This window comes from Notamacropus eugenii, chromosome 3 (genome assembly GCF_028372415.1).
Source record: "Notamacropus eugenii isolate mMacEug1 chromosome 3, mMacEug1.pri_v2, whole genome shotgun sequence".
In the NCBI taxonomy this organism is placed as follows: domain Eukaryota; kingdom Metazoa; phylum Chordata; class Mammalia; order Diprotodontia; family Macropodidae; genus Notamacropus; species Notamacropus eugenii.
The window spans coordinates 348,014,038-348,039,227 of NC_092874.1; the positions used below are offsets into that span (position 1 = coordinate 348,014,038).

General features: G+C 39.6%; 1 protein-coding gene across 1 annotated transcript; it reads right to left on the reverse strand.

Annotated features, from left to right (window-relative positions):
* Positions 1–883: 883 nt before the first annotated feature.
* Positions 884–20,080, reverse strand: FEM1C (fem-1 homolog C). Its single transcript, XM_072597206.1, has 3 exons — positions 19,946–20,080; positions 18,703–19,389; positions 884–3,844 (listed from the first exon to the last, which is right to left on the reverse strand). Exons 2-3 carry the CDS (start codon positions 19,244–19,246, stop codon positions 2,535–2,537), a joined length of 1,854 nt encoding a protein of 617 aa, XP_072453307.1. The 5' UTR covers positions 19,247–19,389; positions 19,946–20,080; the 3' UTR covers positions 884–2,534.
* Between the last annotated feature and the right edge of the window lie 5,110 nt (positions 20,081–25,190).

Consider the following 25,190-nt stretch of genomic DNA (forward strand, 5'->3'; position numbering starts at 1 on the left):
TTTTTTCATGTGCAAAAAGAACCTGTTAACTCTCAAAATAAAAATTTCTTTTATGATGACACCTCAATATATCACTTTGTTATGTCAAACTAGCTAGTCGTGCCTTACTTTAAATAAAGAATTTTCATGTCACTACGTAAGAACAGTTCTAGGTTATCGACTGACAACAGTAGAGAAATGCTACATTTTAAAGTAAAGAGTCCTTCCAGCTGTGGTTCATCTTTAGAGGATTCTCTGGTGTCCCTAAGACAGCATATAGAAGGGATATGGAAAAGAGAAAAAATATTAGAATCATTTTTTAAAAATCTGTTTATACCTACCAAAAAAGGGATGACTTTAAATATCATTTAACAGCTCAACTTAGATTTATTGTACTTGTCAAGTGTTTTTTTTTAAAAGTCACTCCCATAGTTCATACACTACATGGTTTAAGTACATGGGTTAAATAAAAGTTGGCAAAATATCAGTCCTGTATCACAAAAGGCAGCATACTCAGTGGTGGTCTAAGATTTCATAAAATATATACCAAGAAACCCCCTGCCCTCCCAAAAAGAAAATTTAAAATAGCTAGTAGGTAGGACAGATATTCTTTTACTAGCCAACTCAGGATGTTGAATAGTTAACTAAATGCACAAAAGCAGAATAATTATTTAGGGGAGTGTAAGGAGAAAAGGAGAGGACAGAAGAAAAGATTTTTTGAAAATGTGCAGATGATTTCAATTATTGGCCACTAAAATAACCTATAAGATAATTGTTACATTACATAAACCCTTCAAACAAAATGTTGCCGGTGCCCTAATACCACAGGTCAACTGATTTTTTTCCCCCTCAAATCAGTGAGGAACGTTTTATTCGGAACAATTTCATTTTAAGACATCTGCAGTGATAAGCTATCAAACTTTATTCTGAATAACAATAAAGTGCTGAACGGTAATTACCTGAATTTTACACATTTGTATTCTTTATTTATACTTTACTTATACTTTTAAGTCAAAGAGCCCTTTCTGCTTCAATAGCAAATTGCTGTGCACACATTATATACATTTTTTTTTTAAATATAGTTTTCAGTTAGGGGCTATGTAGTACTGCAACCTTCTTGTATGGCTGAAAGATAAAGACAAATCATGCAACTTATCTTTAGGAGGTGTATTTAAACTTAAGGAAAAATGGGACACTTATTGAACCTTTTATACCATAAAATTATACCATTTACTAAAATATTATTATACTAGATGCCTAGGTTTAGATTGGCAAGCATCATGCCACTGACATGCTTTAATTTTTTTGTAACTAAGGAAGGCAATCTTTAAAAATAAGGTGATCTATAATTTCATACTATGAACATCTATTTCTCATTAAACTGTGTGATTAAATTTGAGATAACTTTGAGCAAATCCATATACAATCACACAATTAGTACATGCAAAACAGCACTGGAGCAGCATGAAAGGTATGCCAGTTTTTATCTAAAGACTCTTTCCTTTTGTTTCATGATGCAAGATGGCAGACAAATTTCATCTGGGTCAGTAAGTGACAAATAGGTCTCCCAAATTGAGCACATAATAATTTCAGTGTATTAGAGAAAGCAACTGCACAAAAATCTTCAAAAAAAAAAAACCAATCAGAAAATCTTAGGCAACTAACATAGCTCTTAAAAAAAAATCATGCTGTGAAGTGTTCTCTTAAAATAATTCAACAAATTCTTCAAAACAGTGGTTTGAGTTGAAGTTGGCAAACTGCTGCATAGAAATATGCTAACGTACAACAGTCATGTGTAAGCCAGTGCATAGAGAATATAAAGCACTTGTGGTAACTGCAAATGGTAAAAAGTCAATAAAGCTTGTACAACCCAGCAATGAATCATTACAAAAAATAAAAATAAAAACCAGAAATGCTCAAGCCCAAGCTCTTTCTCCGTGGCATCTCCACCCTGTCTACCTCACCATTCCCCTCCCCATTACAAAATAAGGGGGGTGGGGGCGAAGGGAATGCAAGAGAACAGATGGGAAGGCAAGGGAAGTGGGAGGGAAGGAAGAAAGGAAGGAGAAAAGAAAGGAAGGAATGGGAGGGGGAGGGAAGGAAAGAAGGAAGAAAGAGAGAGAGGGATAGAAGGAAGAAGGGGTAGGCAAGCCTGGCTGGGAAGAAAAGGACAGGAAAAAACGGGCAAAAAAATAGGTCTTCATTTGCTTAATATCTGCAAACCAAGAACTGTATAAAGAGACCAGTGAAAAATAGAATTCAGTCCCAAACATCTAACAGGCAAATAAAACAAGACAGACAGGGCTTTGGCAGACAATTTTAGGAGTTTGAATATGGCATTACACTTATCAATAATCTACAAAACAATATAATTATGGCATATTTATATTAAATACGGGGCAACCAATTCTGCAAATGTGATGCTCAACGCTTTAGCCAAAGAAAGCACAATGTTATCAAGTTATATGAATGCTGGTGTTATCACAACAGTGCTCAAATATGAAACAACTGTTACCAACTCGTGCTTCAACAGTATTAAGAATTCACTCAAATTATCATCTATGAAGTAAAACAAAGTTTTCCAGCTTTTCTGGGATGTGGCCTTTGTAATATATGCTATGATTCACTATGACACGAGCAGCAAGACACTGCAATGTTGTATGATTTATGGGCTGGATCAAATTTTTAGCTATCTCCTTCTCATCCAACAAGTCACTAGCAGTTTGTTTGTGAGAGTTTGTGGCATCAAAATGTGAGCCCGATTTGATCAAGAGGTTCATGATGTCTGGATGGTTATTAAGTGCAGCAATGTGCAAGGGACTGTTGTCATCAGAGTCTCTGACATTCACATCAGCACCACATTCCACCAGCACTGCAGTAACTTGCAGAGATGGGAATTTACAAACAGGATATCGACCTACACATGTGGTATTCTTGTCCACAGCAAGATGAAGCGGGCTAAAGTTATTCTTTCCTCTAGGGTACAGCTTAAGAAACTTGTATATAGTCTGCTTCTTAAAATGATCCTGTTCGGGTGTACAAGGAACTTTTTCTAACAAACAAACTAAATGCAAAATGATGGAAAGGGCTTTATTCAACTGTATTTGGTCGGGTGGACACTGAGTTTGTTTGATAGCTCTATCTATCTCAAGAACGCTTTTGCACAGTATACCCATAAGATCATCAAATGTAACGGTGGTTCCCAATAAGCCTTTTGCCCTGTCCTGCAGCATGAAAGAGAACAGTTCTGCGAAAGATAATAAACTGCTAGCAGTCATCGGGCTCAAGGGGTCCAAATTGTTCTGTTGCATATCCAAAGCATATTTCCATAGATTGATGCATCTTTTGAAATTTCCAGAGTCTGCATAGACAGCACCTCTGTACCTAATATAATAAGATGTGTCTGGGTGAGAAGGACCAAGAATACGTTCTCTAATTAGCAGAGCTTGCATTCTCATCTCATCAGGGTCAGCAATCAGACTTTCCAGTTCTTCTGCGCTGTTCACCTCCTTGGCGTAGTCATAAGCCATTATTAACGTTTGTGGCACAGGCTTGCTGATGACGTTAGTCCTGTCACTGTATCTCATGTCCATTGCTCTTTTCCAGTATTTCAAAGCCCCAAGGAGATCTCTTTTTTTGTCAACAAATGTAGCTCCCAAAAGTTCCAAGGCATTAATGCGTTCTGTCTTGCTAGTCTGTGCATGTTGTGTGAGAAAATCCACAATATTTGTGTGACCCGTCACACTTGCTGATAGAAGGGGAGTCATTCCATAGCCATCCTTTTCCATCTTGGCACTATACTTCAGAAGCATTTTCATGATGTCCAAACTTCCAGATTCTGCACAATCATGTAGTGCAGTATTTCCTTAGGAAAAAAGACAAAGAAATTAACACATCTTTATGGATAAATAATGCAACACATATCTATACTACAAGTTTAATGATATGAAAAGTAGTTTTCTCTAACAGGCACTAAAAAAAAAAATTGAACATAAAATGTCCATATCTGATTCCAAATATGGAAAATTAACTATGTATTCTCTGAATATAGTCTATAGCCATACAATGAAATACTCAAAAAATACAAAACTGACACATAAAAATAAATTTACTATAAAGGGTTTTAACATTTTTCTTTCTATATAAAGATACTTACTGTTCCTGTTGTCCCTCCATCACTTTTTTTTCCTTCTCTTATTAATAGTACAATTATTGGCTGGCCTCAGGCCTGGCCAAACAAAACAGATTGGGAGTGGGAGGATAATCCATATTTGGACCAATACAATAAAGAATCAAAAGAAACTGTAGAGTTCAGATTCAATTTAAAGAGAAATAAGCATTTATATAGTACTATGTGCTAGGCACTATGCTGCGCTCTTTACAAATATTATCTCTTTTGATGCTCACAACCCTGAGACATAGGTGCTGCTATTACCCTTGTTTCAGTTAAGAAAACTGAGGCAAACAAGTTGTAACTTGCACAGTGTTATACAGCTAGTAAGGTCTAATTTAAACTCTGGTCTTCCCGACTCAAGGCTTAGCACTCTATCCACTGTACCACCTTTTGCAGGTATTCAAATAAAGAATTAAACATTGTATATCTAGAGTAATGGGTTGCAATTTAAAAAATATGTGGGCCATTTGAGATTAATTTTAAAGGAGATATTGAAATATTTTTACATTTTTCATTGTTATTTAAGTACTTACCTTTTTTAGATGCTTGAGTGCTAGCCTATTTCCCCCTACAAAAAGCTTAGAATTGATGGACATTGGTACATTGTTGAAAAGTTTATATGAAACAAAACTCAAGGAGGAGGGACTTGCACCCATTCAGGAGTATTAGCTTTTATGTTATTTAGTCATTTTTCAGTTGTGTCCCGTTCCTTCTCCAGCTCATTTTACAGGAAACTGAGGTGAACAGGGTTAAATGACTCGCCCAGGTTAATACAGCTAGTAAGTTTCAATGGCCAGATTTGAACTCAGAAAGAGGAGTCTTCCTGACTATAGGCCCATCACGCTATCCACTGTACCACTTAGCCCCCTAGGAATATTAGCTACCTGAGTTTAATGAACACTTCACGTAATGCAATTTTTATTGTGCTGTAACACCTTTTGTGCTTCCAAATGTAATTCTCCTTTTTTCCCCCACACTTATCACTGTGTCACTTCAGTGATAGTATTTACAAAGGAAAAAAACCCCCACAACCTCTGGATTTCATGCTTGTTTGGGGTTGAAAAAGTAAATATGTAACAAGATGCCCTAGAAATATCTTTGGGATACCCCGATATTAAGACAGTTCAAAATTCTCATTAATAATATACTCATTCCCTGCAGTCAGAAGGACCTGAGTTCAAATCTGACCTCAGACACTTGATAGCTGCACAACCCTGGGGAAGTCACTTAATTCCAATTACCTCAAAAAAAAAAAATACTCATTCCAATTACAGAAGACTTATATGAACTGATGCAAAGTGAAGTGAGCAGAACCAGAACAGGATACACAGCAGCAACACTGTACAATGATCAAATGTGGAACGACTGAGCTATTCTCAGCATGAAGTGATTCAAGACAATTCCAAAGGACTCATGATGAAAAAAGCAATCTAACTCCAGAGAGAGAATGGATGGAGTCTGAATGCAGATTTATTTTTCACTTTCTGTATTTTTTGCTTCTTCTCCCTTGGAGTCTGTGTCTTCTTTCAAACATGACTAATATGGTCAAATGTTCTGCATGATTGAACATGTTGTTATCTTGGGGAAATGAAGGCAGGAGAGAGAAAATCTGGAACTCAAAACATTTTTTAAAATGGATGTTAAAAATTGTCTTTACATGTAACTGGGAAAAAATAAAGTATTATTTTAAAATTACTATATTCATTCCCCTAAAATGACATAAAAATCTAATAACACTCCAACTGAATCTTTTATTTTTCAAGTCTTTTATATGTAAAACTACAGAGGGGAAATAATACAGCACAACATTATTCCCCCTTTTTGCAAAGAAATACAATGCACACAGCAAGTACAACTGAACAATCAATCCACAAGCATTTACTAAGCACCTACTATGTTCCAGGCACTTTGCTAGGTATACAAAGACAAAAAAAATGAAACAAATTAGAGTGGACCTATAGAAAGTCATGCACTATTCATATGAAGTCTAGCTTCTTAGTAGTTATTAGCTATAGAATAGATAAGTTCTACAAGTTACTAATTATATAAAAATTTAATGGTACACTACATGCCTCCCCCCCCCAAAAAAACACCCTATAAAGAAGTACTTAGAACAGTACTTAGTTTTCCTTAGTAGTAAGAGATCTATCTCATTTTATCCTTAAATTAACTCTGTAAGGCAGATCTTAACCCCCTTCTTTAATTAAGAAACTGAACAACAAGTTAGTTGGTAAAGCTAGGATTAAAACTCAAATTTCTTAACTCCTACTCTAATGCCCTAACTTTATTTCAAGTGACTATTGTCCTAAGAGAACAATCCTCAAAATCCATGACTTTCTGTGAACTCTTTTGAATAAGTTAAATCTGCTTTACATTAACACTTATCATGCATTAAATGTATACATAGTTCTGAAAGGTAAATATGTACATTTTATGTATAAAAAAGCAAATTCTGAAAAGTAATGTTCAGAAGTGTCCCTTGTTCTTTCCTCCCCTTTCCTGAAACAACCTTGGTAGTTGTCTACCCCAGTTCCACTTCCAAGTGGAAGTGGCACAACATGATCTAAGAAGCTGTGATTTGCCACTTCACCTTCATGTACCTCAAATTTCTCCTTTGTAAAACAAAGGGGTTGGCTTGGAGGAGTTCTCTCTCTCCTCATGCTAACTCTTTGATTCTACGTCACTACCTGCTCAAAAGTCTCCAACAGTCTCTACACACCTCAAGATATAAGTACAAGCTCCTCAGACTACATTTCAAAAATTTATAAAGTACACAGTACAAAAAAGTCTCACCTTATCCTCTTAACTTTTTATTTCCCAATGCTCCTCAGTGTGAACCCTCAACTCTAGCCAAGCTACCTCACTTGCCCAAGCACACCATTCACATTCTGGCTTCCAGACTTTCAATGTTTTCCTCTGCCAAAATTCATTATTCACCTTACTTTTCATGTTAACCTTTTCAAATTCAATGTGTCTTTGAAGATTCAGCTTAAGTCCCATTCCCCTCCAAAAGCATTCCAAGAGATTCCAAGAGTATTATTCCAGGCTAAAAGGAACAGCCTTTTCAAAATCACAGAGATGAAATAAAATAACACATGGTAAATGCACAAAAAAAGGTAAAAGTGCTCTGTAGGACTCATAGGAGGATTTAGGAAGGTGTTCTAGAAGCACATTTGCAGTGCTTAAAAGTCAACAGGCAGAAAGGAGGCCATTCTAGGCACAGAGAGCACCACAAATGGCAAAGGAGGCAGGTGTAAGTGGGGCTGGTACTGAAGGCAACTAGACGATCCCTTCAGATCTGACCTAACCCTTTCAGGCTCTGGAACTGCATCTGTTGAAGAATTTATGAAGAGCCTAATGTATAATAACAAGTAAATACAAATTAATTTTTTTCGGGACTGGGGGAACAACACCACAATCATCTGACACGATCAAGACAAGTCTGTGCAGGAAGCAGCATAAGTTAATTGCAGCAGAAAAATAAGTGTTAGTAGCTGAAGATGAAAGATGTCCTGTTGTCTGGGGAACACCAAGGAGGACAGTTTGGTGCCCTGCTGCTTTAGCTAGGCTAGCCTGCCTTCCCTGTGGGTGGCACTTGGTGAGGATCACTGGTCCTTTATCCATTACATTTATATACTACATTTATCCATATGAATTGCTTCCCTGGATGACAGCTATGAGAGCAGAATTGGAATCAGGCATGGGTAGGGTGCTTCTAGGTAATGTGCCAACGTGTCAGTTGGTGGTAGTTGGATAAGTCCTCAACAAACATTTATTAAATGTCTACTATGTGTGAGGAATTTTGCTAAGTGCTGGGGACACAAAGAAAGCCCTCCCTACTCCTACTCCACCCCACCCCACCCCCAAAAAAAATTGTCCAGGAGCTCAGAGTCTAATGATCAGTAATTGTTCCTGGTGGTGGTAAAGAACATAGGCACCTATTCCATCATGATTTATTCCCACTGATGGCTACAGGAGGTAGGATGGAAGGTCTGTTGAGGGCACTGCTATCATCAAATTTCTTGGGCTATCTCCATCAGCATCTGAGTGAAGATGGTGGTGGTGATTTGATTTGCCTGGCACAATCCCACCTCTTGTTTATTCCCAGTGAGAAAAAAGAAGCAAGAGAGTAAGTGTCATGAAAATGCAGGGAAGAAAGAGTAATCATTTGCTAAAAACATTTCTACCCCGAAGATAACATATACATATATAAGTATGATGTATTTTTTCTAAATGAAGGGTGAAATCAGGAAATATTTTATGTAGAAGGTGGTACTTGAGATGATTTCTGAAGAAAATTAGGGACTCTAAGAAGCAACAGTAAGAGTAGTACATCCTACGCAAGAGTGACAGCCTGTGAAAAGGTAAAGGTTTAGGAGACAGAATGTCCTGCAGGAACAATATGGCCATTTTGTCTGCATCTTAAGAGTGTTTTAAGGGAAGTTTATATAAGGTTAGAAGGGTAGGTCCAGAGCTAGGTTGTAAAGGGTATTAAATGTCAAACAGAGGAGCTTGTACTTAACTCTAGGGGTAATTCAGTCACAATGCATACCAGTACTGAAACAGGGAGTGACGTGGTCAGACTTTATGAAAATCAGTTCAAAATCTATGTAGAGAATAGACTGGAGAGGGGAAGAGACTTGAGGAAAGGAGACCAATTAGGAAGCTACTTCAATACTCTAGGTAAGAAGTGACATTGAAGGCTTGAACTAAGGCATAGAACAGATGCAAGCCTTACAGAGGTAAAAATTAACAAGACTTGGCATCTTCCTTCAATTAAGAACTAAGGAAAGGTTTAGTCCAAAATGAAATGTCAGAACCATTACTACGAAACAACAACATAATTAGCCTTTAAAATCAAAGACAGTCACAGGGACCTTGCAGTTAGAGGGACAGCTACTAGGGCAGTGGATAGAGTGCTGTGCCTAGAAGCAGGAAGACTTTGAGTTCAAATCTGGATCCAAAACCAACTATATATCTCCACTAAATTATATATGTCAACTAATTCAGTTTAGAATTTAAAGGTATAGAGATAAAACCTTATATTCAGTTGATCTATTAAGAAGGTTTACCAATAGTACTATATACTGATCTCGTAGAAAAAGAATATATACCCTTGCTGTCTCATAGCCACCTTGGTCCTAATAGTGGTTCTTGTTTGGAGAGATGAAGAAGCAATGGAGAAGTCAGGTGGCTTGGTGAATACAGCACTGGGCCAGAAATCATGAAGACCTGAGTTCAAATAAGGCCTCAGACACTTATCAGCTGTGTAACCTTGAGCAAGTCACATAACTTCTGTCTGTTTCAGTTTCCTCAGTTGTAAAAAAAGGATAATAATAGCACCTACCTCCCAGGTTTGTAATAACTGTAAAATGATTACCATAGTACATGGCACAGATGTTTGTTCAGTCATGTCTGACTCTTCATGACTCCATATGGGGTTTTCCTGACAAAGATACTGCAGTAGCTTGCCATTTTCTTCTCTGGTGAATTAGATTAAGTCGCTTGCCCAGGGTCACACAGGTAGTGATTGTCTGAGACAGAATTTGAACTCAGGTCGTCCTGAATCCAATCCCAATACTCTATCCACTGTCCATTTTGTCACTTCTTATGGCACAGTAATATTTAATTACATTTATATACTACAATTTGTTTAGCTGTTTTCCAGCAAGAAGACCCTCCCTTCCTTTTCCTGCCCTAGTTTCTATTTCCTGACTGCCACAAAAAGAGCTACTATAAGTATTTTTGTGCATGAGTCTTTTCCCTTTTTCTTTGATTTTCTTGGGTTTTTGATATCACTGAGTCAAAGAGTTTGTGTAACTTAGTAACTGTGGGGGCATAATTCCAAACTGCTTTCTAAAATGGCTACACCAATTCATAGTTCCACCTGGCACAAAGTAAATATTTTATGAATGTGGGCTGTTGTTGTTAACCTCTACCTCTTTATTTTTTTCTTTACTTTTTATATTGAAGCTCTTCTGGTTTGTTTGTTTTTTAAGGAATACTTCATTTGGGGGGCAGAGTAGAAAGATGCACATACTCTAGCTCTTTCCCCACAGCCTATAAAATACCTGTAAAGAATGACTCTCAACAAATTCTAGAGCAGTAGAAGCCACAGAATGACGGAGTGGAGGAGATTTCCAGCCCAGGGTGACCTGGAAGGCCAACGGGAAAGGTCTGTCACACTGGACACGGAGTGGAGCCCAGCCCAGCGAGGTACCAGGAGGAACAGGACCAGAGCAGGTTTTGGGCACAGAATCTCCAGCAGAAGCGGAGGTTCGCAGATTCCTTAACTCACAGGCACCAACAGTGAGAGGGCTTTTTCAATTATGGAGAGAAGAGAGCAGAGTCATCCCCCAAGCCCTGGCCCCAGGCAGCAGCAGGCTGGCTGGCCTGGGTCCATTGTTGGAGCAGCTCAGCTTAAAGCCCCTGGGGGAACTGAACAGCTGATATGAATCTCAGCCCTGAACAGCGTTGACTGTACCACCTTGGAGGAACTGAGAATTTATAGGTCCCCAGAGTATGCCCTACTCTTGACAAAGGACCCAAAAGTCAAGTAACTCGTTGGGAAAATACCCCAAAAAGGGAAAAAAATAAGACAACAGAAGGTTACTTTCTTGGTGAACAGGTATTTTATTCCATCCTTTCAGATGAGGAAGAACAATGTTTAACCATCAGGGGAAGACATAAAAACCAAGGCTTCTGCATCCAAAACCTCTAAAATAAATATGCAATGGTCCCAGGTCATGGAAAACCTCAAAAAGGATTTTGAAAATCAAGTAAGAGAGGTAGAAGAAAAACTAGGAAGAGAAATGAGAGCGATGCAAGAAAATCATGAAAAGCAAATCAACAGCTTGCTAAAGGAGACCCTAAAAAAATGCTGATGAAAATAATACCTTTTAAAAAATAGGCTAACTCAATTGGTAAGAGAGGTCCAAAAAGCCAATGAGGAGAAGAATGCTTTAAAAAGCAGAATTAGTCAAATGGAAAAGGAGGTTCAAAACTCACTGAAGAAAATAAAATTAAAAAAAAAAAATTAAAAATCAGAATGGAGCAGATGGAAGCTAATGACTTTATGAGAAACCAAGACATTACAAAACAAAACCAAAAGAATGAAAAAATAGAAGAAAATGTGAAGTATCTCATTGGAAAAACAACTGACCTGGAAAATAGATCCAGGAGATAATTTAAAAATTATGGGACTACCTGAAAGTCATGATCAAAAAAAGAGCCTAGACATCACCTTGCATGAAATTATCGAGGAAAACTACCCTGATATTCTAGAACCAGAGACCAAAATAAATACTGAAAGAATCCACCTGATCCCCTGAAAGAGGATCTCCTGAAAGAGATTCAAAAAGAGAAACTCCTAGTAATATTGTAGCCAAATTCCAGAGTTCCCAGGTCAAGGAGAAAATACTGCAAGCAGCTAGAAAGAAACAATTCAAGTATTGTGGAAATACAATCAGGATAACACAGGATCTGGCGGCTTCTACATTAAGGGATCAAAGGGCTTGGAATAGGATATTCCAGAAGTCAAAGGAACTAGGATTAAACCAAGAATCACCTACCCAGCAAAACTGAGTACAATACTTCAGGGAAAAAATGGTCTTTCAATGAAATAGAGGTCTTTCAAGCATTCTTAATGAAAAGACCAGAGTTGAAAAGAAAATTTGACTTTCAAACACAAGAATTAAGAGAAGCATGAAAAGATAAATAAGGAAAGAGGAATCACAAGAGACTTACTAAAGTTGAACTGTTTACATTCCTACATGCAAAGATAATATTTGTAACTCCTGAAACTTTTCTCAGTATCTGGGTAGTTGGAGGGATTATATACACATACACACACACACACACACACACACACACACACACACAGAGCACAGGGTGAGTTGAATAGGAAGGGATCATATCTAAAAAAATAAAATTAAGGAGTGAGAGGAATACATTGGGAGGATAAAGGGAGAAAAGGAATGGGGCAAATTACCTCTCACAGAAGAGGCAAGAAAAAGCTTTTCCAATGAAGGGCAAAAGAGGGGAGGTGAGAGGGAAAAAGTGAAGCTTATTCACATTTGGCTCAAGGAAGGAATAACATGCACACTCAATTTGTTATGAAAATCTATCTTACACTACAGGAAAGTAGGGGAGAAGTAGGGTGGGGGGCATGATGGAAGGGAGGGCAATGGAAGGAGGGAGCAATTAGTAGTCAACACTCTTGGGGAGGGACAAGGTCAAAAGAGAGAATAGAAGAAATGGGGGGAGCAGGATAAGACAGAGGGAAATATAGTTAGTCTTACACAACATGACTATTATGGAAGTCATTTGCAAAACTACACATAATATGGCCTATATTGAATTGCTTGCCTTCTCAATGAGGATGAGTGGGGAGGGAAGAAGGAAGAGAAGTTGGAACTCAAAGTTTTAGGAACAAATGTTGAGAACTGTTTTTGTGTACAACTGGGAAATAAGAAATACAGGTAATGGGGTATAGAAATTTAACTTGCCCTACAGGACAAGAGAGAAGATGGGGATAAGGGAGGGAAGGGGTGTTAGAAAGGAGGGCACACTGGTGGAAGGGGCAATCAGAATGCAAGGCATTTTGGGGTAGGAGGAAGGGAGAGATGGGGAGAAAATTTGGAACTCAAAATTTTGTGGAAATGAATGTTGAAAACTTAAAAAAATTAAAATACCTGATTCTCTTCTGAGAAGTACCCTGACCTGCACTTTTAGCAATTATAACAATTACTTGGCTATGGCAGAAAGACTAAATTTCACACATTATTTGAGTCACTGCAAAATTCTCCTTCCTCTCCATATCTTTCATTCTTCCCAAATTCCTACCTTTGGTTTTACTCAAAATTTTAAAAACTTTCAAAATCTTCAAAAGTGCTTCATGTGTCAATGAATAATCACTCATTTCTAGGGAAAATGAAAAATGGAAAATCCTCCCTCTCAAAAATAATCTAGTACTGCACAAACAAAATCAACGCAGCTAGACTATGAAAAGTTGTTCATGAGATAAAAATATCTTCAGAGAAAATACCTAATAAAAGTCTAATATCCAAAATGCACAGGGAATTGATATAAATACGGAAAGAAGAAATGGAAGCTATTAATGAGCATATATAAATCATTAACGAAAGAAACAGAAATTAAAACTTTGAAACTTCATCTCACACCCATAAGATTGGCAAAGATAAGAAGGTAGAAAAGGTAAATATTGGAAGGACTGTGAAAGACAGACACCATAGGCAGAGGTGTGAACTGATCTCAACTATTCTGGATAATAACTTGAAATTATACAAAAGCCATTTAATTGTAAATACCCTTGGATTCAGTAATGCCACTCAGGCATATAGCTCAAGGTCAAAAGAGGGTATCACATACACAAAAAGTATTTATAGCAACACTTTTTATAGTGGCCAAAATGAGTGGCTACTGATTGCAGAAATGAGGATAGCAAGATATCTACAATGCAAAAAATAATATGAAAATTCAGATAAACATAGGAAAACTTGTATGAACTGATATACAGCAGAGTAAGAAGAACCAAGGACAACCTACATGATGATCATAATAATACAAAGGAACATCATCAAACACAGCCAATGTATTTATTGGCTTTGCTTAACTGTACTTTTCTGTGGATTTGGGGGGGGGGGGGGGTGTGAATGACAAAGAAAAAAAAAATCAATAAAAATGTGTAAATAAACTGACAATACATCAAATGATCCAATTCAAACAAGCATAGCAATCTAATAATGTTTCAAATCCTATCCTTGCTCAATTTGCCCCTACATCTCATCCTGGCATTCTTGTTAGCCTCAGATAAGATAAGTTCTTACTTTTCAGGAAAACAATGCTCCTTTTATTCTAAGTGGCACCTCAGGCCCAAGTAAACCTAGTTTATACTGATTTAATTCAGGGGTTCTTAACCTTTTTTGTCATTGACCCCTTTGACAATCTGGTGAAACCTAAGGCCCACTTATAATGCATGAAATAAAATACACAGGAAACCAATTATACTGAAATATGGTTCTGCTCTAAATGGTGGCATCATTTTAAAGTCTTAACCCCTGCTATCCTCCCTAGTTCTCAGAAAAGGATATCAAAACTAGCATCTTATCAGGCACTACTTGTGCCACAGGGGACCGCTTTCATCAATCCTCAAGGTGCTAGGTGATTCAATTTAATTCAATTCGGCAAACATTTATTAAGAAACTACTATGAGGTCCTGTACATTTACTCTTTCAGGTCAGTTAGTATTTAAATGAATATTAAGAACTAGGAATCAGGAAAACTGAGTTTTAATCTTGGCTCTACCAATGTCAGCTATGTATCCATGGATGTGTAACCATGCTGTCTAAATCAGAAGATTTAGAATTGGAACTTAGAAATCATCTAGTTAAAACTTTTCACTTTACAGAAGAGGAAACTAAGACTCAGAGAGGCTGGGATTTAAACAAGGGGTTCTCTGACTCTAAATTTATTGCATTTGCCACTTCGTGGCTTTTTTCCTTCCTTAGCCCATTTGAAGCGAAGTTATGCAATTAGTAAGAGCTTTTATGGTAGGTTTTATAGTGTTACCATACTGAGGAAGTGATATAGACATACCTTATGCAACAGGATTTTAGCAAATCACTTGACAAAGTCTGTCACAAGACACTTATGAAAAAGATGGAAAAGAAATATGGCTATAGAAGTTAGATGAACTCAAAGCAGATTGATCATTTCTTTGACAACTGTTGGAAAGATAAGTACAAATTTATAAGATGTAGGGCTAAGTTTATATAAAAGCCTGCTCTTAAGTTACCACAAACAGAATGGGATATACCTGGCCTAGTAGTAATCTGCCAAAAGTTTATGAGTTTTAATTTACCACATGCTCAGCAAAAGTTAAATACAATATGGTTGCCACAACAGCTGTACTCTGCTGCCCCATGATATGGAGGCATTCCATGTTTTTCTGAGCCTTGCTTTCCTCATCTGTAAAATGAGGATAATAATACTTACCTTACAGAGTTGCTGTGAGGATCAAATTTATATAAATCAATTTGGAAACTTTAAAATACTAAACGGGAGCTACTATTATTTAAGTTAATGTGTGCCAATGCTTAGTGATTATTTGTCCTTTATTAAAAAGTGGTCAGTTATAATTTTACCAGTTACAAATTATCAATCTCTTAGAAAAAGAATTTATGTCTTTTAAATTAATAAAACTATTTTTCATTATATAAATTATGCTGTATAAACAATATTTAAAAACACGTGTGCTCTTGGAAGTCTACTTGCCAAAACTCACAGGAACTACAACCTCCAAACACTCTTTACACAAACACAGATCTAAATAATTGGAGAAATAGTAATGCTCCTGGGTGGGCCAACTCAATAAAACCAGAAGAGCAATATTACTCATATTACTTTTTCAGTACAATACCAATCAAACTAACAAAGAATTACTTTTAAAGAGTTAGAAAAAAATCATCTGGAGGAAGAAAAGGTCTGTCATCTCAAGGGAAATAATGAAAAAAGAGGCCTAAGAGTACCACATCTCAAACTACACTACAAAGCGGTATTCTTGGGAAACAGTTCGGTACTGGTTAAGAAACAGAAAGCCCAGATTGGTGGAACAAAGCAAGTACACAACATACAGAAGAAAATAAGCAGGGTGATCTAGTGTCTGATAAACCCAAGGATTCCAGTAATTGGGTAAGAACTCACTATCTGATAGAAACTTTTAGGAAAATTGTATATAATGCAGTTTGGTAGAAACTAGGGGTATTTCACACTGTATACCAAGACTTTAAGCTCCCAAGTAAACTAAACTAAAGGATGAAATCAAGAGGAATATGGACGAAATTACCTGACAAATTTATGGATAGGGAAAGATGATCAAACAAGGGAAAAAAGGAATCCCAAAGGGTAGACAATTTTGATTTGATGATTCTCCTGTTCTTTTCCATTCTCCTTCATATTCAATCAGCTGCCAAATCTTACCATCCTACCTCCACATCTCCCAAATACAATCCTTTCTACTCCCTTATCCAGTTCACCCATTTACATGGTAACCTCTTAAATGCTTTTCCTGACATAAGTCCCTCCTGCCCATCCCTCAATCCATCTTCCATTCAGCTGCTAAACTGATATTCCTAAAGCACAGGTCTAAAATACAATAGCTTAAAAAGCTGAAGCTTAAAAAAGCTGAGGGTCCTCTCTTGCCTGCAGGGTACCAGTATAAATTTCCATTTATCATTTAAATCCTTCCCCTTTTGGCTCCAGCTCACCTTTTCACTGAAACTATTCTGGTGAAACTGACCTACTTGCTATTCCTAGCACTGACTGTGTACAAAGGGTTAGATTTGGAATCAGAACCTGATGACAGAAATCCAGCCTTGAAATTTAGTAGCTATGTGACCTTGGTCAAGTCATGTAAAACTCTCTGAGCCTCAGAGTTTTCTCATCTGTAAAATAGGAAAACTAATAATAATAGCAAGATTTTTGTGAGAAGCAAATAGGGGATAATATGTAAACCTTAAAGCACTCTATAAATTTGAACTCTTATTAAACATAATATTCCATTTCCAATCTCCATGATTTTGTATAGGTTGTGGCTCATGCCTGCAATGTACTCCTTTACACCTTCCTTATTCAGTGCATTGTGACCTCTGGGTACTCTAAATTTCTTCACCTAAAACAGTATTTGCCCTAGTTTCTTCATATGTATCTTTGTAACTAAATATGAACATTATATTAAAATGAAACTGAAGAAAGTATGCTAGATCTTTAAAAGCTGAATTTTAAGATGGAACACTGTTTATGCAGTGTGTGCTTTTACTGATTAGGGAAAATTTCAATTCTGAAAATAACAAACAAGTGCAAGTGTAAAAGTGCCCTGTCTCTCAAGGGCCTAAAAAGAACATAAACCCTTCCATATAAGAGCTGTAAAATGCTATTTAAACAATAAAAACAAAGGAATGGAGGAATAAACAGTGACGAAACAAACCCCAGGCAGGGTTAAACATTGCTTAATATGGCTTATAATTTAACAGAGAAAAATGCTGACAATACAAGCTATTTTTATGAATTGCCCTTGAATATTTTTATTATTGCAGTAACTGATTCATGAAGAGACTGTAAACGAAAAACAGTGAAATATGGTGTTAGATTCCATATTATTGAAACGATCTATCAAAAGCACATGACATTTTCAACAAGAGTCTATGATGACTCATTAAGGACATTTCGTATTCCTAGAGTGTTACAAAAAGTCCTTAATGAGTCACCACAGATTCTTGTATTCCTAGACTGTTTACAGGGCAACTGGGTGAATACAGCACCAGGCCTGGAGTCAGGAAGGCTGCCTGCCTAAGCTCAAATCTGGCCTCAGACACTTTACTGGCTGTGTGACCCTTGATAAGTCACTTAACCTTGGCTGCCTCAGTGAGCTCATCTGTAAAATGAGCTAGAGAATTAAAAGGCAAAACCACCCCAGGATCTTCGAAAAGAAAACCTCAAGAGTTGGATATGACTGAACAGATCATATTTTTGAGCCCTCCAAAAAGTGCCCCTAACTCATACTCCTTTAAGATTACAAACTTTAATATTACATCCTATAACTGTTCACAACATCAACATGGTCACATGTAAGCAGGGATGATCTCTTAATATTACTGTTTTAACTAAAAAGAATGGAAAAATTGTATTCAAATATTTTTATGTTCAAAGCACTCTATATGAAGTTGATCAGAAACAATTATGTTACTATTATACAAACATTTTGTTTGGGGAAAAAAAAGAAGTCCTTCAGTGTCAAAACAGTGGCTCCAAGATTTTCTGAAGTACTGAAGGAAAAAGGACTTGAAAGGTAATGCTTGTTTAAAATGTAATCCACATATAATGGTACAAATAAGCCATTGTCTTCTGAAAAAATTTGTAGTAGCACACCAATAACTTCAGTGCACATTCCACATTTTTAAAGATGAATACGTAACAGAAAAAGCCATTTTAAGATTTTTCTAGCTTGCCACATTTAATAAATATTGTACAAAAAAGCACTGAAAAAGAGGCATACAATAAACGTTTTAAAGGAAAGGATTCTCTTCTTCCACTTATAGAAATTCTCCGATAAGATCAGTTTACTAACACTAATTTCCTGCAAAAGAACATATTTTTCTTTTTGGTAAAAAGCAAACTCAAACATTTTATATATAAAATAAAAAGATAACTTTTTAAAGAGCTATTTTCAGTATGTTTACAAATAGAAAAAGACAACTTATCTGGATAGATTAAATAAAAACTAAGGAATATAACCGATTAAACAATACCTTGCTATCTGTAACACTGGGCAAGTCATTTCACATCTATGCACAAGTTTACCCAACTATAAATTAAAAGACAATGCTTATCATAGAGGTATTTTAAGGCAGTTTACAAGAAGAGCCAAACTAGAGTGCACTTGGTAGTCAGTCAATACTAATTATTACTTGCAGAAAAGTTCTAAATCGTAACCACCTAAAAATGATAGAAAATGCAGACCTCGAACTTACCTTTAACACTTTTTCTATTAACGTCTGCCCCCTTTTCAAGTAAATACTGGGCAATTTCTTTATGTCCTTTGTAACAAGAAATCATCAAGCACGTATGACCATGGCGGTTTGAAACTTCCAAATCAGCTTTGTGTTCCACAAGGTATTTCACTATTTCCAGGTGACCATCAAAACAGGCAGCCCTAAGAGGGGTGGAATTGGTCAAAGTTGTGTTGTTGACAGACGCTCCATGGTCCAGCAAAGACTGGACTACCTTCAGATGCCCTGCTGCAGAAGCTGCCCATAAAGGTGGAGCCCCCTCGATGGTCTCCCCATCAAAGTTCACAGAGCCTCCAATCTCTATGGAGGCACTGCACTGCTCCAGAAGGTACTCCACCATGTCAAGGTGCCCATATCGGGCTGCCATCAAAAGTGGAGTGGCACCGTTCGTTTTTTCGGAGATCAACAAGGCCACTTCCTCTTTCGATTTGCTTGCCAACAGTTTGGCAAGGAGGCGCAGCTTGCCATCCCGAGCTGCGTTAAACACCGCTGTCTTTAGATCCATTTATGTCCAGTGGAGATGTCCTGCTTCGCTTCGAGGGCAGGGCCCACAGCACAGGCACAATCACAGCCACCCGGTGAGGGTACAGCCGTGACAAATGTCCGTCTTCCTGCCGCCTTCCAACATCTGGCACCCGAGTGACCAAGCTGGAAAAGAGAGGGGAAGGTTATGGATGTATTTATTATCACACCTTTTAGATTTTCCTGCCTTATCTTTTAAGGAGCGACTCGGTTTTCTTCAATAATTCCCCTAAAAGCTCTTGCTGGAGACGACCCAGGACACTTCGTAGTTGGTTCATTTTGCTTCCAAGCGTCTCGTTCCGCGGTGCCAGCGGCGGTGCCCGTGCCAGGCACAGAACGAGCAAGGCAACAGTTGGGATCCTGATGAACTTTTGACTTAATCTCCCGGGGCTCCGGCTCCGAGCGGGAAGCAGGGTCGGGGCAGAGAAAACAAAAGGGCCGATTCCCGAAAGCTCCGCAGCCCGACTTCCCCATGCGGTTCCTCCAAACCCCAACTTCCGTCCCCCGGGACCCCGGGAGCTCCTCCCCATCCCCCACGTCCCCCGCCGACTCCTCCGAAGCCCGGGGGCTTTCCCACCGGCCCGGCCGCCCCCCCAGGCCTCCGCCCGGCCCGGCCGCTCCCCCCTCCCCGCTGACCGGGCCTCCGCTTCGGGCCCAGGAGGGCGCCCCCGCCGCCACGCACCTGCCCGGCCGCCTCCACGCCTCCGAGCCCCGACGCTGGCTCCAGTCTCCGGCCGCCGCCGCCACCCCTTCAAAGGCTAACCGTCGGCGCGGTGCCGGCCGTCGCAGCCCGGGCCGCCCTGGTCTCCCGGCCGGCCTCCAGCTCCTCCATGACCCGCAGCGCACGAACCCTAGCGGCCCCGCCGCCGCCGAAGCCAACCGGGCTGAGCCTCCTCCTTCCACTCCTCAGGACGCTGCTTCAGCAGCAGCCATGGCGGATGTTGTAATGGGCTCCGGGCGGGGGAAGCCTAAAGTGCTGGCTCACAGCGCTGACGCCACAGCCGCGCCATTGGGCTAGGAGAGGGCGGCGGCGGCCGCGAGCAACCGCCCTGGGGCGGGCCGAGCGCGTGCGTGCGCACCTTGAAGCCAAGGCGCGGGGGCGGGGGGCGGGGCCGAGGGAGGCGGGGCTTGGGCGCTGCGGAGCGCGGGCAGGAGGTCACGTGCTCCCCGGCCTAGTCTCGCGGGCTCTCGGGGCCTGGGGCGCGAGGAGAGAAGGGAGGGGAGAGGACCCTCGAAAGTCCGCTTCTTCGGTCTGAGAGGATTTCGTCGATGGGCGTGGCGGCTCATCCTTACTTCCCTGTTCCATCCCAGCTGCAAAAAAACGACGCTGTGTATCTCCTCTCCTACAGAATGCCCTAGAATGGATGGGCTGTTCCTTTTTTGTCTGTCCTTCATGATTGATCAGGGCACTCCCGGTGTGGAAACTCACATTGAGGCAAATAATTTGCAGGCATCAAACCGGAGCTGCCACAGACCTCAGGCCACCTCATTTTTACAGATGAAGAAACAGGCCCAGGGAGATTAAATGACTTCCTGAGCGTGCACCAGCAGCAAACTTTGCAGATGGGAGTTGAATCCAGGACCTTCGATTGCAGTTACTGCCCAGGAATCTGCAGTGCAACAATGTTTCCCTTGAAGTGTATCCCACAAAGCGTTCCCTCACCTGCTTGGTTTCTGAAGCTACTAGAGTATCAGTGTGACCGCGGGGCGAGTGAACTTCCCTTCCCTGTCTTAATCCCTTGCTAAACCAGTTCAGTACCACCCTGTTCTCTTGTCCTCTTAGTAAAGGCCAAGCCTGAGCTTTGGATCACTGCCGCCATCATCCTCATTGGTCTCTCCTGGTTCTCCTGCTGCCCCCAGAAACAAATACAGAATGCTCTGTTTAGCATTCAAAGACCTTGGTAACTTAACCCCTCGCACCTTTCCTGTCATCTTAAACCTTACCCCCTTCCATGCACTTACCCCACTTCCATACAGTGACACTGACCTCCTTACAGTTCATTACACAGAATAATTCTCCATCTCCCAACTCCAGGCATTTTCACTGGTTGTTATCCCGCCCCAACCCCCCCATGCCTAGAATTCTCTCCCTCCTCATCTCTGCCTCCTAGTTTCCTTCAAGTCTCAGCTAAAATTCTACCCTCTTTAAGAAATGTTAGCCCATCTTAATATTAGTTCTTTCTCGCTGAAAAAGCAACTGATTGGAAATATGAGGTAAGAGAGAGTGAGAAATCAAGGATAATGGCAAGACTGCAAATAGCGGTGCCTACAGCAACAAGAGGAAGTTTGGGAGAGGGGTGGGTTTTGGGAAAAGTCAACGGGTTTTGGGTAAAGTCAACGAATTCTGTTTTTGCCTTGTTCAGTTTCAGGTATCTCTTCTAGATAAAAATAATGACCGGTAAACAGTTGATACAGGATTGAAGAGATTGGGGCAAGAATGGGAGTCATCAAAGCTCCACTGACCCTGACATATTTTCCTTCTTTCAGAAAAACTGACTGGCCCCAATTTCCCTGATGAAAAATAAGGACCTAATTAAGCATAGTCACCATCTCTCAGAATTAGTAGGTGCCTGAGACCACATGAGTGAGTGACTGCACGCTGATGACTAACTGACCAGACATGTTTCCAGATGGAGATGAGGAGGGCTGTGACCAAAAAAGCTTAGTGACACTGTGTCCTTGTTGCATATCCTTCCTATGCTGGAGCCAAATAAACTTCCTCTTTTGTTACATATTCAATGCCTTCCTGGTCCCTCATTTCATTCCATCACTAAACCTGACCTACGAGGGTACTGGCTTTAGAGCCACGCCTACAGTAAGAGCTGCTGAAGTCACTGAGAGAGAATAAAGAAGCCCTAGGACACAGCAAACAAATATCTACAAAGCAAGCTATATATAAGAGAAATGGAAAATAATTAACTGAGAAAAGGCACTAGAATATATAAAAGATGAGATTTGGGTTGATACTTAAGATAATCAGTATACAGGTGGAGTTGTGGACATTACAGACTTGGGGGACAGCCAAAGAAAACACCTGGAGCCAGCTGATGGTGTATCTTATTTATGGAACATTCAGGAGGCTGGTGTCACTAGATGAAAGAATAGGTATTAGGGAGTAGGGTATAAGAAAACTGGAAAGGTAGGGAGCTAGGTTATGAAGTGCTTTTAATACCAAAAGAGCACTTTATATTTGCTTCTGAAGGCAATGGGGAGCCACTGGTGTTTGTTGAGTAGGGAGGTGACCTGATCAGACTTGTGTTTTAGAAAAATCACTTTAGTGGCTGAATGGAAAAAGAATTGGAGTGGAGAGAGGAATTAAAAGAGATTAGTTTCATGAAAGTTCAAAGACAAAGGTTATCCAGGAGGACAGGATGGTCAGCATGTCAAATGGTGTAGAGGAGTCAAGAATGTGAAAGCATTGAGACAAGTTTCAGTTGAATGCTGAAGTTGGAAGCCAGGTTGCAAAGGGTTGAGAAGTGAGTGGAAGAAGGAAGTAGAAGCAGTGAATGTATACATCTTTTTCCAGGAGTTTGCCTGAGGAAAGGAAAGATTTAGAATGATATTTGAGGGATTTTAGTGTCTAATGTTTTTCTTTTTAAAGAGTAGAGGACATGTACGTAGCTGGGAAGGAACAAGTAGATAGGGAGAGACTGAAGATTAGAAAAATTAAGGATGATTATAGGGACAGAAAGAAGAAGGAGATAGGATCAAAGGTACATGTAGAAGGGTTGGCTTTGGCAAGCATAAGGGCTATTTTATCAAACCTTTAAGCGATGTATATGAGTTATTGCTATTTAAGTGAACCATTGACAATGCTCCCATGATACTTATTTGCCAGTCTAATTATTCACAAAACATCTGTCCTATTTGGCCAGTAATTAATGCCAAGCTTACTATTTTGTGGTTTTCATACTATTGTTATATGGAAAACAAATAAAAATATCCCTGGAAAAAATAACTTTTTCTTATTATATTATCAACAAAATAGAATTTCTCATTTGTACTGCATAAACAATATTTCTAAACATGTTGTAATGATCAAAATCAAAGTAAACCAAGGCATAAAGTTCTGAGCATGATCAATTTATTGACAAAGCATGAATTTGCCAATAAACAGAATCTCAGCTTCCTCAGCAAAGCTAAGACCTCAAAATAGGCTTGCTTTCCTTTTTTTTTTTTTGGACAAAAGAAGGAACATCCAAAAAAAAAGGAAGGCAGCCTCATAGATGGGGAAAACAGTGTTATTGGTTATGAGGCATGTAGATCACAGCTGTGAGGAACAATATGATTGTCTAGAAATTAGGAATCAGAAGCTAGCAACAACCCCTCTTTCTATCCTGTTATCTAAGAAATGTTCATTGTTTGAGTCCACCTGCAAGGACAGTATAGCAATAGTGGATCAGACTATCTTGGATAACAGATCAGATTCCCTGGTGTCCACCTGCATCCTTCAGGGTTAACCGATTTCCCTGAGACAAGAATAGGACAGTGGCAGACATCTCAGAGACAATGAATGATTTACAGGAAGATTGAAACTCCAAACTTAACTCTGAGACAAAAGAGATATGACTTAGGTTGTTACAAAATATCTGTGGTGATACTGTTGTTGTCAGAGAAACGATGACATGACTTGCAAGGTCACCAGTCTCACTTCTCAGGAGCTCTCTGGATACAGTGACCAGATATTCATCAGGATGACTGGAGATGGTCCAGGATGCAGTGGGAGACCTTGGCCCTTTTAGGTCAAGGCCTATTCAGGTACTCACTTAGGGTGAGGTAACACCCATTGAGTGAATAGACCTGCTTAAGAAGTAGTCAGGGGATGGCCCCTTTAAGGAGGCAAAGAAAAATAACTAAATCAGGCTGGAAGGGAAACAGCAATAGTTACCACTGATAATCACTCTTAAGCCAGGATGGTCCAGAAAACATCCCGTAAGTGGAGCTTGGGCAGGGGTGAAGAAAAGGAAAGGGAAGGGAAGGGAAGGGAAGGGAAGGGAAGGGAAGGGAAGGGAAGGGAAAGGAAGGGAAGGGAAGGGAACGGAAAGGAAGGGAAGGGAAGGGAAGGGAAGGGAAGGGAAGGGAAGGGAAGGGAAGGGAAGGGAAGGGAAGGGAAGGGAAAGGAAGGGAAAGGAAAGGGAACTAGCCAGCAAACACCAAGTTAACTTGGCATCCTCTGGCCATTCAAATTTACCTTCCTTTGAATAGGAGAAGGAAGAGGAGGGGGAGACAGATAGGAGAGGAGGACTTCAGTTACCTAGCTAGCTGGGTCCCCATTCAGGCAGCTGGGTCTACTCATAGATTGTTGTGTTCATCCTTCATTGCCAAAGAAGACCTTGCGCTCAGAGAAATGATGACACGACTTGCACTTGACTTTGTTTTGAGTGAGGGAGGGCTGTGCAGGTCACCAGCCTCACTTCTCCTCCTCAGTCATCTGGATCCAGTGACCAGATATTCATCAGGATGACTGGAAATGACCCAGGATGCACTGGGAGTCTGTGGTGATACAGAATAGAATCAATCTGCTTATCCCAATTTTCACTTTACCCCTTTGATCAATGGCAGACATTTCTCCCATGGACCACTCATCTAGAAGCTAATTTTATAAGATTTTTAACATAGTCATCATGCATCTTACCATAAACTTTTCTGGGGCTAGTCTAGAACAAGATTTAATACTATAACCAAAGCAAAGAATAAGAAGACAAAGAACAGGAAGGCCCATTTTACTGAAGGTGGCTGACAAACTATTTCCCTGCATTCAAGTGAACTAAGAAGAAGGATTCCACCAAGGGTCAGTGGGGCAGGATAGTTGTGCATCTGCTACAAGTTGTTGGATTTCATGAAAGTTGGTTATAATTTCCCCAGAACAGTTAAAAAGATTAATCATATCACAAGCCCCTCCCTGAGCTGCCATAAGAAATACCTAC